Here is a 13,937-nt window from a genome sequence, read left to right on the forward strand (position 1 = left end):
AGACTGTGCTTGTCGGAAGGAGGGACTTTGTAGAAAACGAAGCGTTTGAGAGAGGTGGGGCATAGAGGACCTACAATAATGTACAGTATTTGAAAAATAATGTGTTTTTTGAACATTAAAGCATGTCAACATATTCTGTTACACCAAATACACAAAATAATGATCTTTAAAAAAGCATCATATGACCCCTTTAAAGTGATTATTACGTTTTGAATATGGATATTTGTCTTACAAAAACGCATTGATTCGCTACAGGAGGCCTTTGTTCACCCCCCGGGGCCGTGTGAGACACTTTTTTTTTATGGATGGGTGCTTTTTATTTCACTTCTTTTGGACTGCAACACCCGCTGACTGCAATGATAGAGCTTGGAATAGCCAGGACAATTTTTAATATAACTCCGACTGGATTCGTCTGAAAGAAGAAAGTCATATACACCTAGGATGGCTCTGGGGTGAGTAAAACACAGCCTAATTTTTGGGTGAACTAACCCTTTAAAGTGCATTAAGTACAAAATTTGTTGTTCCAATTCATCAGACTAAGTATACCAGTTTAGTATACCAAAAGTACAATTGCAGGGTATTTTTATTAAGTACATTCACATAAATATGTGAATGTATTTGTAGTATACTTAGCATGAATCAGATGTATTTCAAATACATTTCAGTATATTTCTTTTTCACTAGGGGTATTATATACTTCAGCTTTTCATCAGCCATTCTACTTTCTAGAAACAGCCATTAAAAAACCCATTTCACTCAACCACTATTCTATATGAATCTCCCGGCACTGCTCACGCTCAGATTCTGCAGTAGAAGTTGAGTCTGCTACAGGCAGGCCAGTTCAGAGCAGTCTCTCCGCGTAAGGCTCAGCGATGGCTTCTTCTCAGCTCAGTCTCCTGCCATCCAACCAGCCGTCATTCAAACTCTAAACATTCACTACATGGGTCACATGGCTCATGTGAGTCGCTGCAACATTTACAGGCCTGTCCTGCAGCCGCAGAGCAGAGATCTGACTGCTGCCACGAGCAGGACCACTCGCTTCATCCAACATGAAATGTCGAGTTGAAACAGCTCATGTCTGGAGTTCAGTGCTAATGTGACTTTAGATGGGCCGCTGCTCCATAATGACCCACCAGGCTCTTTCACTTGTACTTGCTACAGCTGTTTAGCCAACTAAAGAGCGGCGCTTCTACATCAATGCTTATACATAAATAAAGAAGGCTGTATGGCACAGCAATTTTACCACAGAAATGGAGTACAATGCAATGCAGGACTAACTAATTGCATACTACTAACCATCTAAACACATGATCAAAGCTTAAGTTATGCTCTACTTAATATATTACCAATGTCTTTCATTAATAAGTTGGTCTGACTGACCTTTAATATGGCCTCTTTGGAGCTCAGCTGCTGCTCGAGCTGGCTGATCTGATTGGTGGAGGTCTCGCTGAGCTGGGCCAGACTGGCTTGAAGTCTCTGAACGTCCTCGGCCAAACGCTCTACCTCCCTTTCCTTTGCACCCAGCTCTGCCTCCAGACTGCTGCAAGATAGCGCCTCCAGAGACTTGTCCTGCACACACAAATATACACATTTTACAATGCTGTACAGACAATGTAAATGGTAACACTTCCTGTTAGCCAAGGCAAATGTCTGTGTTCTTGAGCAGTGTGATGCGAAGTAGTATGATGTATCAAATTTGTTTTTAAATGAACCTGCACTGTTAAGAGTGTATATACTGTGCAAAGTACAATAAAAATATTTTAAATGCATTATATTCATAAACCCTTATAATGAACTTCACAAATAATTATAAATATAGTTTGGTCATACTTTATTTTAGGGTCCAATTCTCGATATTAACAAACCATTAACTACAAATTTTGCCTCAATAAACTCCTAATTTGCTGTTTATTAATAGTTAGTAAGGTAGTTGTTAAGTTTAGGTATTGGGTAGGATTAGGGATGTAGAATATGGCCTAGAATAAATGTGCTTTATAAGTACTAATAAACAGCCAATATGTTAATAATAGGCATGCTAACAAACAACTAGTTAATAGTGAGAATTGGTCCCTATACTAAAGTGTTACCTATAGTTTCTATACAGTATTACATTATTTGTTTAATTGTTCATATATTTAATGCTGTTAACATTTATTAATGACAGATTTTTTTCATAATGTACTGATCCATTATTCATTACTTATTCATTATAAATAAATTAATATTAAAATACAATTACTTATATATTTAAAAAGACAAAAAATATATAAATTAATAAATATTTCACTATAATATAATAAATTATACTGCAAATATAAACTGCCTACACTACTTGCAACGGCACTGCGAATGCGTAATGCATTAAGAATATTAAGCATTGTATTAAAAAAATTTGTACAATTATTTACAAATCAGACATTCATGCTTCTAATGTATGCATTAAAAAGTTTTTTTTAAATAATTTACAAATCTGATATCAATCCTGATTAAGTATTTTTTGACAGCCCTAATTGATTAATCTCAATATTATAACAGCGTTAATATGTGAATGCATCCCTCCTATATCCTCCCTATTTCATTACAATACAGGCATGTAGAGTTTAGTTCTTACTACTTCCGGTGCTTTCTGGATCTGATTGGATGGTTGCAGGGTTTTGCCAGCTGAATTGAGCTGCTCCCTCAGGCTCACGGCCTCACTCTCTGCCGCCTCGGCCCTCTGTGGGCCACAAACAGAACAAATGGGTTAAAAATTGCCCAAGTCGAAGATACATAACCTTAATATCAACCAACGCTGAGAAGACTGGGAGCTAAGAGATCACAGGCCTATTTTTTATGGCTGGGCTGAAAAATGTTAACTGAACTCACATGGGTCCTACTTGGCTGAGTGCTCTAGTATTCAAGCTAAAGTGTGTCAAGGTATGTACGGTTGGTTGATTCACAGAATATGCAAATCATGCAGAGTTCATTTTAAATAAAGATTGTGGTGTTAATTCATTTGTTGCCCTATAATGGATGCCTGACCTAAAGACAAATGGCTAGATTCACGATGAGACTTCAAAAGTTAAATGTATTGTAAAAGCTGCTTAAAGCATTCAACCTTTAAATGCACTGAATCCAACACCACCATCTTTATGCATTTATGGTAATGACGAGCTTAATTACGCTAATTTATTCTAAGTGTCTACGTAACAAGTCTTACCAAATGTTCTTTTTTCTGTTGATTGGAATAATAATGCTAATGAAAACAATGATTATAAACTTTATACTCGAGTGTTTGTTTATTGCTTGCCCTACATTTTCAAAAACTTAGTTTATCATTTTTAGACAAGCAAACTGATTTTACAGTGTTTACAAACAGAGACATTCAGAAAAAAATGGGAGTTTTGAGTAAGTTAGCAAGAAATAAGTCAGGAAGAGATAAATTAATATTATAATATAAAATAAAATATTCCTACAGATCAGCTATCCCAAACACATAAGGTCAGTAAATGACAGACTGCTGAAAAAAAAAATCCCAGAAATGCACAAAACCAATAAAAAGACAAGAGATTCTTTATATTGCATCACATAAAAGATCTGATATCCATTTAGATTTAGCCGTTGGGGCTCAGAGCTCGAAAAAGTGCAAGGGAATGATGGATTTCTTCCAAAAAGAAAGCAGATGGAGGGAATTGGGATATCTGGAATTCCAATAAAGTTGTGTGCTAATAAAAGAAATTTGCAATCTAGCACAGCAACTTCTGTAGAGTCCATTAGACCGGCAATATTAATAAAAGACCTAAACAAGCTGTTATTGTGTCTTAGATTTGCATACAATAGAAATACGAGTCACTTTTCCATGAGGAATATGGCCTTTACCTGATTGGCTCTTTCCAAATCTGTCATCACCACTTCAATCTCATTGGCCCTGAAAAATAAAGGCGCACATTACTTACACAGGCAGGAGGGAAACGGTAGCCCAGGTTTGTTGCAGTGAAACACAATGATGCAACATAACGCAATGCAATAAAATGGGTCACGTAAGGAACAGACCAGGTGGAACAGAAGACCTCACATCAACATAAAATGGGTAATCAGCATCTTGCCTCACTTCTGGGCCGCTTGCATGTGTGCATATGCAATTACGAGCAGCTAGATGCATTCTGAGAGCATTCATCATGAAAGCATCTGGGTATGTGTGTGTTGTTGTGTAGAGATCAGCCGTTTCAGTTGGACTTCCATAACCCTTGTCATGCATGTGAACACTTGCACACTCACCCGTATGCACACTGGCAAACACACATACACACTACCGCACGCACGCAGGGCCATTAAGCCCTCTCGATTTCACAGTAATCCGATGGACTGTGAGCTGTGTAGCCCAGCAGTGGGTTCACGGCTCAGCCACATGGACAAGCCCAGGTTAAAACAGAGGGATTACACTAATATAGGCCTCAGACTCCTTTTAATGCACACTAATCTGATATAATATTCTCAATTCTGCTAGCGCGCAGCTCAGCTCATCAAATGGCATGGCTTAGGTGTGTAAACACAACTGCTTTCAATAAAGGTTAACAGTACTGTATGTCCCCATTAAACATTCAACTCAAATGAGTGGAGTTTGGTCACTCAAATACAGCTTTCAAACATTCTGTCAGGAAAAAAAATACAAAAAGTCATGCTAACTATTTGGGTTAAATTAACTTTTATTATTAAAATTAGGAAACAAGTTTATGAAAACATCATGATCCAAATCCAATTTCAAGGCTGAGGAATTAAAGGGACAGTTTACTCAAAAATTACAATTCGATCATCATTTACTCACCCTCAAGCTGTTCCAAGCATGCATGAACTTCTTTCTTCTGTGGAACATAAAAGAAGGTATTTTGAAGAATGTGAGTAACCAAACAGATTATGATCCCTACGGACTTCCATAACATTTTTATCCATTCTATAGAAGTCATCAATTGTTTGGTTACCAACATTCTTCAAAATACCTTTTATGTTCCACAAAAGAAAGAAACTCATCCATTTTTAGAACAGCTTGAGGGTGAGTAAATGGCAACAGGATTTTCATTTCTGGGTGGACTATCCCTTTAAGGTTTAGCTGGTTAGCATGGTCCAGCTAGCTGCTAGCCATAATGGTCACACTTTATTTTAAGGTCCAATTCCCGCAATTCCCTGTGACATTTGCCTCAATAAACACCTAATTTACTGTTTTTTAATAGTTAGTAAGGTAGTTGCTAAATTTAGGTATTGGGTAGGATTAGGGATGTAGAATATGGTCATGCATAATATGTGCTTTATAAGTACTAATAAACAGCCAATATGTTAATAATGGGCATGCTAATAAGCTACTAGTTAATAGTGAGAATTGGTCCTTTCCTTATACTTGTGTTACCGCCATCATTATATCAAAAAGTATCTTTTTCAGTTGACAAACATTTGCTGCTATTCTGACTAATAACCTTTTGCATATGACATAGTTTAAAGTGTTTAATTTTCTTTTATTAGATGTTTTGCCTCGACATACTTAGCATGTGGTTAAGTATACTAACGGCCAGGCTACACAACTGTTTTTGTTTTGATTTTGGCACATCTTAAACAAACTCAATGTGTTCTCATAAGACAATGTGTTGTTTCTGGTGTGCTAACAACAAATGTTTCTGTACTACTCTACTAGCATTTTTTAAACCACAATCTTAACCAAATTCAAAGCATTCCCACAATAATGTGTAGCATGTGTGCTAACTGCTAGGCTAGTACTTTGTACTGTAGCCATTTTTGTTTGATTCTGAACCACAATCTCCACAAACTCAAATAGCTCACACATGATAATGTGTTGTAGCCTGTATTCTAACCGCTAGGCTACAAATTCAACTAATCTATATTTTTTATTTTTTTTTGCTTGATTTTGTAAAACAGTCTTTACTAAACTCAGAACATTCACACATAATGTGTTACAGCATGTGTACTGCTAGGTTACTACCCACTACAGTAGCTGTTTCTGTACCACTGCCTTTAACAAACTCATGTGTGTTCACACTTGAAGCAGCAAATCTAATGCTTGTAGCTGGATCTGACACGACAAAAATTAAACCAACACATAATCTTTAAGCAAGTGAAACTTGTTAGCCCACATACTGAGCCCTTAATCTGATAAAAGCACTTGCATTATTGCTGTCACCCACTGTATTCTCCTCTCGAACGGTTCTCCCATTGACATTTCTGACCATGTGACTGCAAACTGAGAGGAGTCAAGCACAGCTGAAATTAATTCAACAGCCAAGCTTAATTAGAGGCGATTTGGTTTAATGATTCAGATGAGCTTAACTCATCTTTGTGCGCACTTTTAAGTGCGTGACTGTGTCATCTCATGGATGATGCAGCGTTGGAGTTTCATTGTGGCTAAAAAAAAAGTGAAGAGCGCTGTGAAAATACTATGTTTCAAATTATTATTGAAACCCAATTATTCACTCCAATTACATGATGGCTCTCTAACATCAAAGTGAAAACCCATTTGCAACCCATTTTACTTTTTTAATGTGACATTTCAAAGTGAAACAGGATATTCAACAAGAAAAAAGTAGAACGGGACTTTTTTTTTACCTACTGGGAATCAATAGGATTGTGAAAAATGGGCATTACACACCAGAACGGCACTAAAAACAATGTCTAAACAGCTATTAAAATAGCCCGCAATTTTTAAAATGTGATATTATGTGCACCAGATACCCACTGGGAATTAATAGGATTGTGAAAAATGGGCATTACACACCAGAACGGCACTAAAAACAATGTCTAAACAGCTATTAAAATAGCCCGCAATTTTTAAAATGTGATATTATGTGCACCAGATTAATTGCTCATAATAAGAACCAGCATATTTAAGGAAGCTAAATATAGCCAATTGCAATTTCACTTCAACTTTAAAAACGAAAATGTTCAATAATGTAGATATTTATTATTTAACATATATTTAGCTAGCTTCTTTCCTTCTGAGCTTTACCAAACCCAAATAGTTAAATATAAATCATTAAATAACGTAAGATCATCACAGATTTGGGAATTATGGGATATAATACTCCTTTAAACCTAAAGACTGCAGATCAGAGGTTTATTTTATGCATTAACAGTGTCATGATCTCGTCATGGCACAGAATACAAAAATACAATCCCTCTTAAATACAGCGTAAAGAGGCACTCTCTCGCAAACACACACACAATTGTGAACCTGCATAACCTAATCTCCTCTCGTTTCTGCTCTCGTCAGCTCATGTTCACTCTCTCCTTTATGGACCCCACTGTAAAAACACATTAAATGATGACCTTAAAGGGGCTATATTCGACACTTTCATAGTATTTTATTTCTTTCCTTGAATTCACTTACGTAAGGTTTCTTGCACTGAAAACAATCATAATTTAGTGTTACTCTTTGACCCTTACATATAAACAGCCTGTTTTTGCTACTGTATCTTCAAGAATTCTTTATGCAAATGAGCTCTGCTGTGATTGGCTGACCTCTCGTGAACTGTTGGTAGCAATTTTTGTAACATTTTTACAGATGCTTCAAGTGGGAGGTTTGCGTGTTAGAGTGCATCAACGTTCTACATTGAAATTTATTTTCAAAAGACCAAAAAATAAAACCCGTTTTCCATGATATGTCCCCTTTAAAGATGAAAAGATAAGGACGAGAACTGCGTGAGACATGCGTAACTCCCATTGGAGCTCAACCTTCAAATCCAGCATGTTCTTCATCACCTCGAACCGGGAGGCCAGAGGTTATCTGCGAGATCATTTATTCAGATTATTTCATCATCTACATATGAACACGCTACAATGTGGGAAAGTCCAAAGAAATAACAGTGTGGAACACATAAACACAACTTCTTTTGTTATTCTATGAGCTACAGCTGATGAATAGAGCGTATTAAACACTTACTGCATTTGATTATTGTATTTGGTCGTCTCTGGCCTAATAAATTATGAGAACCAGCTGCTTTGATTTTGACCTTTTCCATCCAGCACTGCTGTCAGAAACAGGGGAGGTTAACTCGGCGCTCGGGCGAAGCTAGCGAGAGAGAGGTCCAGGTTACATGCATCCTCTGGCTGTAATTCAACTCTTTCAGGCGATTCTCTCTCTCCCGTCTTGCTCAAACTCACTCACGCTCGCTCTCTCTCCAGTGTCTTTGTTTCTGCTGCGGCTCAAATCCCCCTGGGTTGGTACGACATTTCACAGATTTAGCCCTTTAGATTTCCATTTTGCTCTCTTTCTCCATTTGGCCCCTATCTTATGGAGCCAGTGTAGGCTTTATCCTGGTGGGTTTTTTTGTCCTCCCATCCTCTCTTAACCTTTTGAAGGCTGGGGTGGTAAGAAAACAAAAATTTGATTTTTCTCTCCTCTTGTTGAGTGTCCTGACCTCCAGGAGATAAAAAAAAAAATCTCACTCTTAAGTGCCATTCCTGACTAACTCTCAAAACAACAAACATCATCGACCCAAATTTTTCTCGACAGCAATCACACAGGTGTATAATCATCTCCTAAGGAGTTTTCAAGAGTTTTGTTCAGGAGTAAATTAAATACTAAAGATGTTGATTTACCTGTTATTTCATTATAATGAGATACTCAACCGAACCAATAATAGTTTTTCCTTCAATTTCTGAAGGAAACACTAAGCCTAAATGGTCGCTAGGGTGTTGCTAGGGATTTCCAAATGGTTTCTTACAAGCCCAGAGTTAAAATATCCCAAATCTCTATAATATCCGGATTCACAGATATTGGTCGGCTACCTTCTTCTATGGGATTTTTCCCCCGCCCATTTAATCGCCAAAAAGATCGTACAAGTTGCATGATTAGAGGTATCACAGCACCAATATTACAGGTCAAAATACATACCGATGTTTAATACTTAAGGTTTGTGGTTTAGAAAAAAAATGCTTAACCATAAGTTAAGTGTAAAAATATTAACTATGCATATAATACACTGATAAATATGAAAAGTTTAAAAAATGCTGAGTTAAATCCAAACATCAAATAGTCTAAATATAAAGTCAAACACAAAAAAAATTAGCAAAAATAAAATGATAAATATGAAAACACTGAACCGTTATATTAAATAAGAAGAAAATATGTTTTACAGTTTTCCAAAACTTGCAAAGTGTCACTATGTGGTCGTTAAAGGTGGTTCTTACTGGCCCCTGAAAAAAAACAACACCACCACCAAATCTCTAATATTTTGATCCACAAATATTGGTTGGCGACTTCTGGTTATGGGATTTTTTGCACCGGTTTTATTGACAGCCAGATGAAAACTGCAAGGTTTATTGGTTTATTGGAAAAGTATCAGTATATCGTTCCTCTACAAACCACACAATGTGAGGTATCATTTTTGTTTATACCACAAATAATACAGTGCAGGTCAAATTTCACAACGAAGTTAAATGCTCAAGGTTTATGGTTTAGAATCCCATAACCATTGGTATAAGCAAAAGAGATGTTAGTTTAGCTATTCATTTTAGTTTAGTGTACTATAGTGTATCGAGCTCTATTTGGAAAAAGCTATATACCCGCATAATACATCTGCACAATACTGTGGAAATATCAGCGAACAATGTAAGAGCTTCTGGGACGGTGAAATGTCTTGCTTGACACAGATGAAATGTTTTCTTTGCACTCAGCCGGCGAGCGTAGATCTGTGCAGATAAATCAGGTGGGTAGGATGAGGTCCTTTGTGTTCCCTGCAGTAATTCAAAACCTGCCAGACTGATGGGAGTACAGACAAATGGATCAGACAGAGCAAAAATCCACCCTCTGAAATGTCACACAACCAACAACGCAGCAGAGACCCTGTCAAGCAAAACACGCTGGATGCGGAGACGAAAAAAGGCTGAGAGGTGCCTGACGTTGCTCTTCTGCCTGGATTTGAGGGGAATCAAACTGCACTGTTTATCCGAGTCAGTGCATGTAACATCACAGGACGCACAGACAAAAGGATCTGAAGGTATGTTCACAGTGAACACGCAGTCGCCACGAGCCCGTGGGGACTGTCATGTCACCAAGAGCCGATGAAATTCGTGTGCACAGCTCTCGCATGCCAGAACCAGCTCACTGGCCCAGTGCACTCCTCCACGGTTTACATCTCACACACACACGCCAAGCCCACATAAACCACAAACAGAAATTCACTCTGTCTCTCTCCATTTCTTGCTCTTTATAACACATGCACACATCCCCACCTAGACGCATGCTCGCGATCCAACATCCGCACACAATTCCACAGGCCTCACACACGGCTGCTATTTCTGTAAGCTCCCCATCTACTGCCCATTTGTCTCGTAAAGGACACACTGCAAAACCCAACCTGCCACTTTCAGCGCGGGAGAAACAACTTTAATTGCATGTTGTTCCTTTCCAATTCAGTCAAGGAGAAACCAGAGAGAGTTTAACCACGCTGGGAACAAGCACAACAGGCCACACAGCACGACAAACTCAACCCGAAGCCCTGGGATTGCTAAAACTGCCCGAGGTAATAAACTCAATGTATTTTTCTGCTTTGTTTACTACAAAAAAACACAGGGATAAGTGTTAGAATGTTAAGTATGTATATGACAAATTGCTAAATATGAAAATCTAAGTGAATGTTAAATATCTTAATGTTGAGGCAAAGCTGAATATCTAGTGTCACATACAAAAACATTAAGCACAAATACATTAAATTAAAATTATACAAAAATGTTGACTTGTTAAATTAAAAATGGAAAAAGTTAATTAAATACAAATAAGCTGACTAAATTACAAAAACTATTTGTTAAAATGCAAATGAGTTAAATATAAAAACATTAAGTTAAATCGGAAAGCTAATTTAAATGTAAATAATTGTAATTAAATACATAAACATTCAAATATGATCACTAAGCACGACTACATTGAAAATGCGGAGTTCTTCAATTAAATATGAAAATGTTAAATAAATGTAAAAATGGAAATGTTAAATTAAATACAAATAAGCTGATTTAAATACTAAGGTTAATTAAATACAAATAAGCTGACTAAATTACAAAAACTATTTGTTAAAATGCAAATGAGTTAAATATAAAAACATTAAGTTAAATCGGAAAGCTAATTTAAATGTAAATAATTGTAATTAAATACATAAACATTCAAATATGATCACTAAGCACGACTACATTGAAAATGCGGAGTTCTTCAATTAAATATGAAAATGTTAAATAAATGTAAAAATGGAAATGTTAAATTAAATACAAATAAGCTGATTTAAATACTAAGAAAATAGTTAAATATGAATTATATTGAATTACATACAATATTTGTTAATAAAAAGAAATAGGTTGAGTTAATAGTTACATTTAAAGGAGTTAAATAAGACAAAAAAAATTCAAACATTTTAAGTTAAGGTTAAATATGTAAACATTAAGTTAAAAATAAAAACAATCTGTTATATATGACTAAGTTGAGCAAAATAGGAACACGAGTTAAAAACGCTGAGTTAAATATAAATACATGAAGTAAAAAAATGACGACAACACTACATTTTAAAGGCAGTAATTTGAACATATGAAAACATTAAGTGAAATAAAAATGAGTTGAGTTAAATATAAATGCCATAAGTTAAATATGGACATCTAGGTTAAATATGAACTCCAAATCCGAAGTTTATTATGCTTAAAATACACCTCAGGATTTAAAAAGAAGGTACCGACTGTGTATCAGCACTGGCGTGTGTTTGTGCGGGCATGCATGGGCCGATGCCCGTGTCTGTGCCAGCTGTAGTTACTGTAGCTGGCAGGACGTTAATGAGGAGGTCCTGAGGAGGGATGAGAGCAGAGTCTGGGCTGGAAAAGAAAAAGAAGCGGATTAAAATTTCAGCACAACACAGAGCCCTAAGAGAGAGAGAGAGAACAAGATAGATGGCTGGGACGACAGACACCTCGCGGGCCTGTGAGAAAGACGGACATTCCACCGTGAACACGTCTGGGAGGGGAGAGATAGTGGGGGAGGGGAAAAGATAGAGAGAGAGAAAGGGAGAGAGAGGTCACATACAAACAGCGAAGCGAATTGAAGCATTCCATTATTACGCTCGACTGAACCCTGCTCCTCTTTTCACCCTGAACCCAAGACACACACACACCAAATACACACTCTCTTTGCAGCTGATACCATCCTTCCTTCAGACTGAACTAAAAAAGAGAAAGAGGAAGGGGAGGGTGAGACGACAGGAAGGGATATGAGAGACAAAAATAGGAATGATGTTACTGGACTGACTAGTTAAAGACAAACTGAATGTTAAAAGGGTGAAAACTGGATAAAAAAAAACAAGCAGTAACTCTCCTATCCATCAAAAAAACATGACAAATTGAGATTTCAATGACTTATATTAGTTTTCTCCACCCACACGGCCTAGATTACATCAGCAGATAAACACTTTATCTTTATCTTAAGTCACTTTAAAGACTAAAAAAGTTGTAAGGTTTAGATGGAAAAGCTATGAAATCACACTTTTTTTTTTTTTTGCAATAGCATGCACTGAATTGTTATTCCATTTTATTTGATGCAGTCTTTCAATAAGCACGACTGCAAACTGCAAACATCTCCACGGTTCATATGGGTGATGATCGATCAACGTTATGGATTTTGTGTCCATACCTGCTGAACACCCAGAGCTAACCGCCCGCATCAAAGGCAGAACAACTGCCCGCCGAGGGACTTCCTTTCTCATTCGCTTATTACTGGAGCACTGTGGAGCATGACACATTCTTATGTTTATTTAACTACGCAAAACTCGCACACGGACGTCTCAGCACAGCTTCCCGTTGAGATCCACCTACTATCACTGTGGATGAACTGAGTTAACAGAGCATGTAAAAACCCTGAGGCCAGGAAAGGGCTCTTAGATGGGGGGCGGGATTCCTTTATCCCCTACCAAAGACACATGCACAGAATCACGTAACCTCATTAAGTCAACAATCACAACAACAAGACAACGACGAAGCCTTGGATTATAGACTTTACAGACTTAAGCAAAATCAGATATGTAAAGCACAAATCTAAATACAGCATATAGACCAAAAAACACTGCCACCTACTAGTAGCAAAACGCTTAAAATATTGATGAAATGATGGCATTTAATATATAGCTTTAAATTGACATCTATGTATTTGCTCTGAAATGGCTTAAAAGGGTAATGTTAATTAATAATAAAGATAATATTTTTAAAATAATTGAACAAATTATATTAAGTGATTCTCTATATAACAGTGCATAATCATGAAAATATTACATACACACACATTAAATTACATAGAAATTTGTTCTGAAACTACTTAAAAGATTTTTTAAAAGTTATATAGATACACAAACGAACACAATATGCAAAAAATGGCACTTTTTGGATCAGGCACTTAAATATTGGATTTTATGTATTATAGTATGAAATCAATTATAATTTTATTATATGATATTTAATATGCATGGAAATACTGTTTTTTATGGATTTTTATGCATTGTTATATAGAAAACCACTTAATTTATTTTCTTGTGTTCAATTATTCAATTACACACACACACACACACACACACACACAAAGAATAGACAATACATTATAAATAACAATACAGTAATAAAAATATAGAGAAAAGAAAATGGCAATATACTCTCCTTCATGCAAATAAAGTGATGAGAATGGCTTCCAAAATGCCTTTAAAATACAATAAACAGCACATTAAATTCACTGTGACACCAACAATGTTGTTTCATTTTATATCGGCAGCAAAATCATAACCAATGATTTTGCAAATAATAATGCCACTTAACATCTTACAAGTTATCAAGCTAATGCTAATAAAAGAAAGCTGAGGCACCAGGATGAGAAGCAGGTAAGAAATCTAATGGAGTGGAAACGTTTTACCTGCCACAATCTCTGTAAAAGTCCCCAGGAG

General features: G+C 36.5%; 1 protein-coding gene across 1 annotated transcript in view; it reads right to left on the bottom strand.

Annotated features, from left to right (window-relative positions):
• LOC107686135 (homeobox protein cut-like 1) overlaps positions 1 to 13,937 on the bottom strand; it is a 150,420-nt gene that overhangs the window by 41,061 nt on the left and 95,422 nt on the right. The window contains exons 9-11 of the mRNA XM_016482994.1: positions 3,859 to 3,907; positions 2,612 to 2,716; positions 1,381 to 1,569 (exon numbers count right to left, since the gene is read on the bottom strand). Of these exons, the coding sequence (XP_016338480.1) occupies positions 1,381 to 1,569; positions 2,612 to 2,716; positions 3,859 to 3,907 (343 nt within the window). The remainder of the gene's footprint in view (positions 1 to 1,380; positions 1,570 to 2,611; positions 2,717 to 3,858; positions 3,908 to 13,937) is intronic.

This window comes from Sinocyclocheilus anshuiensis, unplaced genomic scaffold, assembly GCF_001515605.1.
Source record: "Sinocyclocheilus anshuiensis isolate Anshui unplaced genomic scaffold, SAMN03320099.WGS_v1.1 scaffold437, whole genome shotgun sequence".
NCBI classification, from domain to species: domain Eukaryota; kingdom Metazoa; phylum Chordata; class Actinopteri; order Cypriniformes; family Cyprinidae; genus Sinocyclocheilus; species Sinocyclocheilus anshuiensis.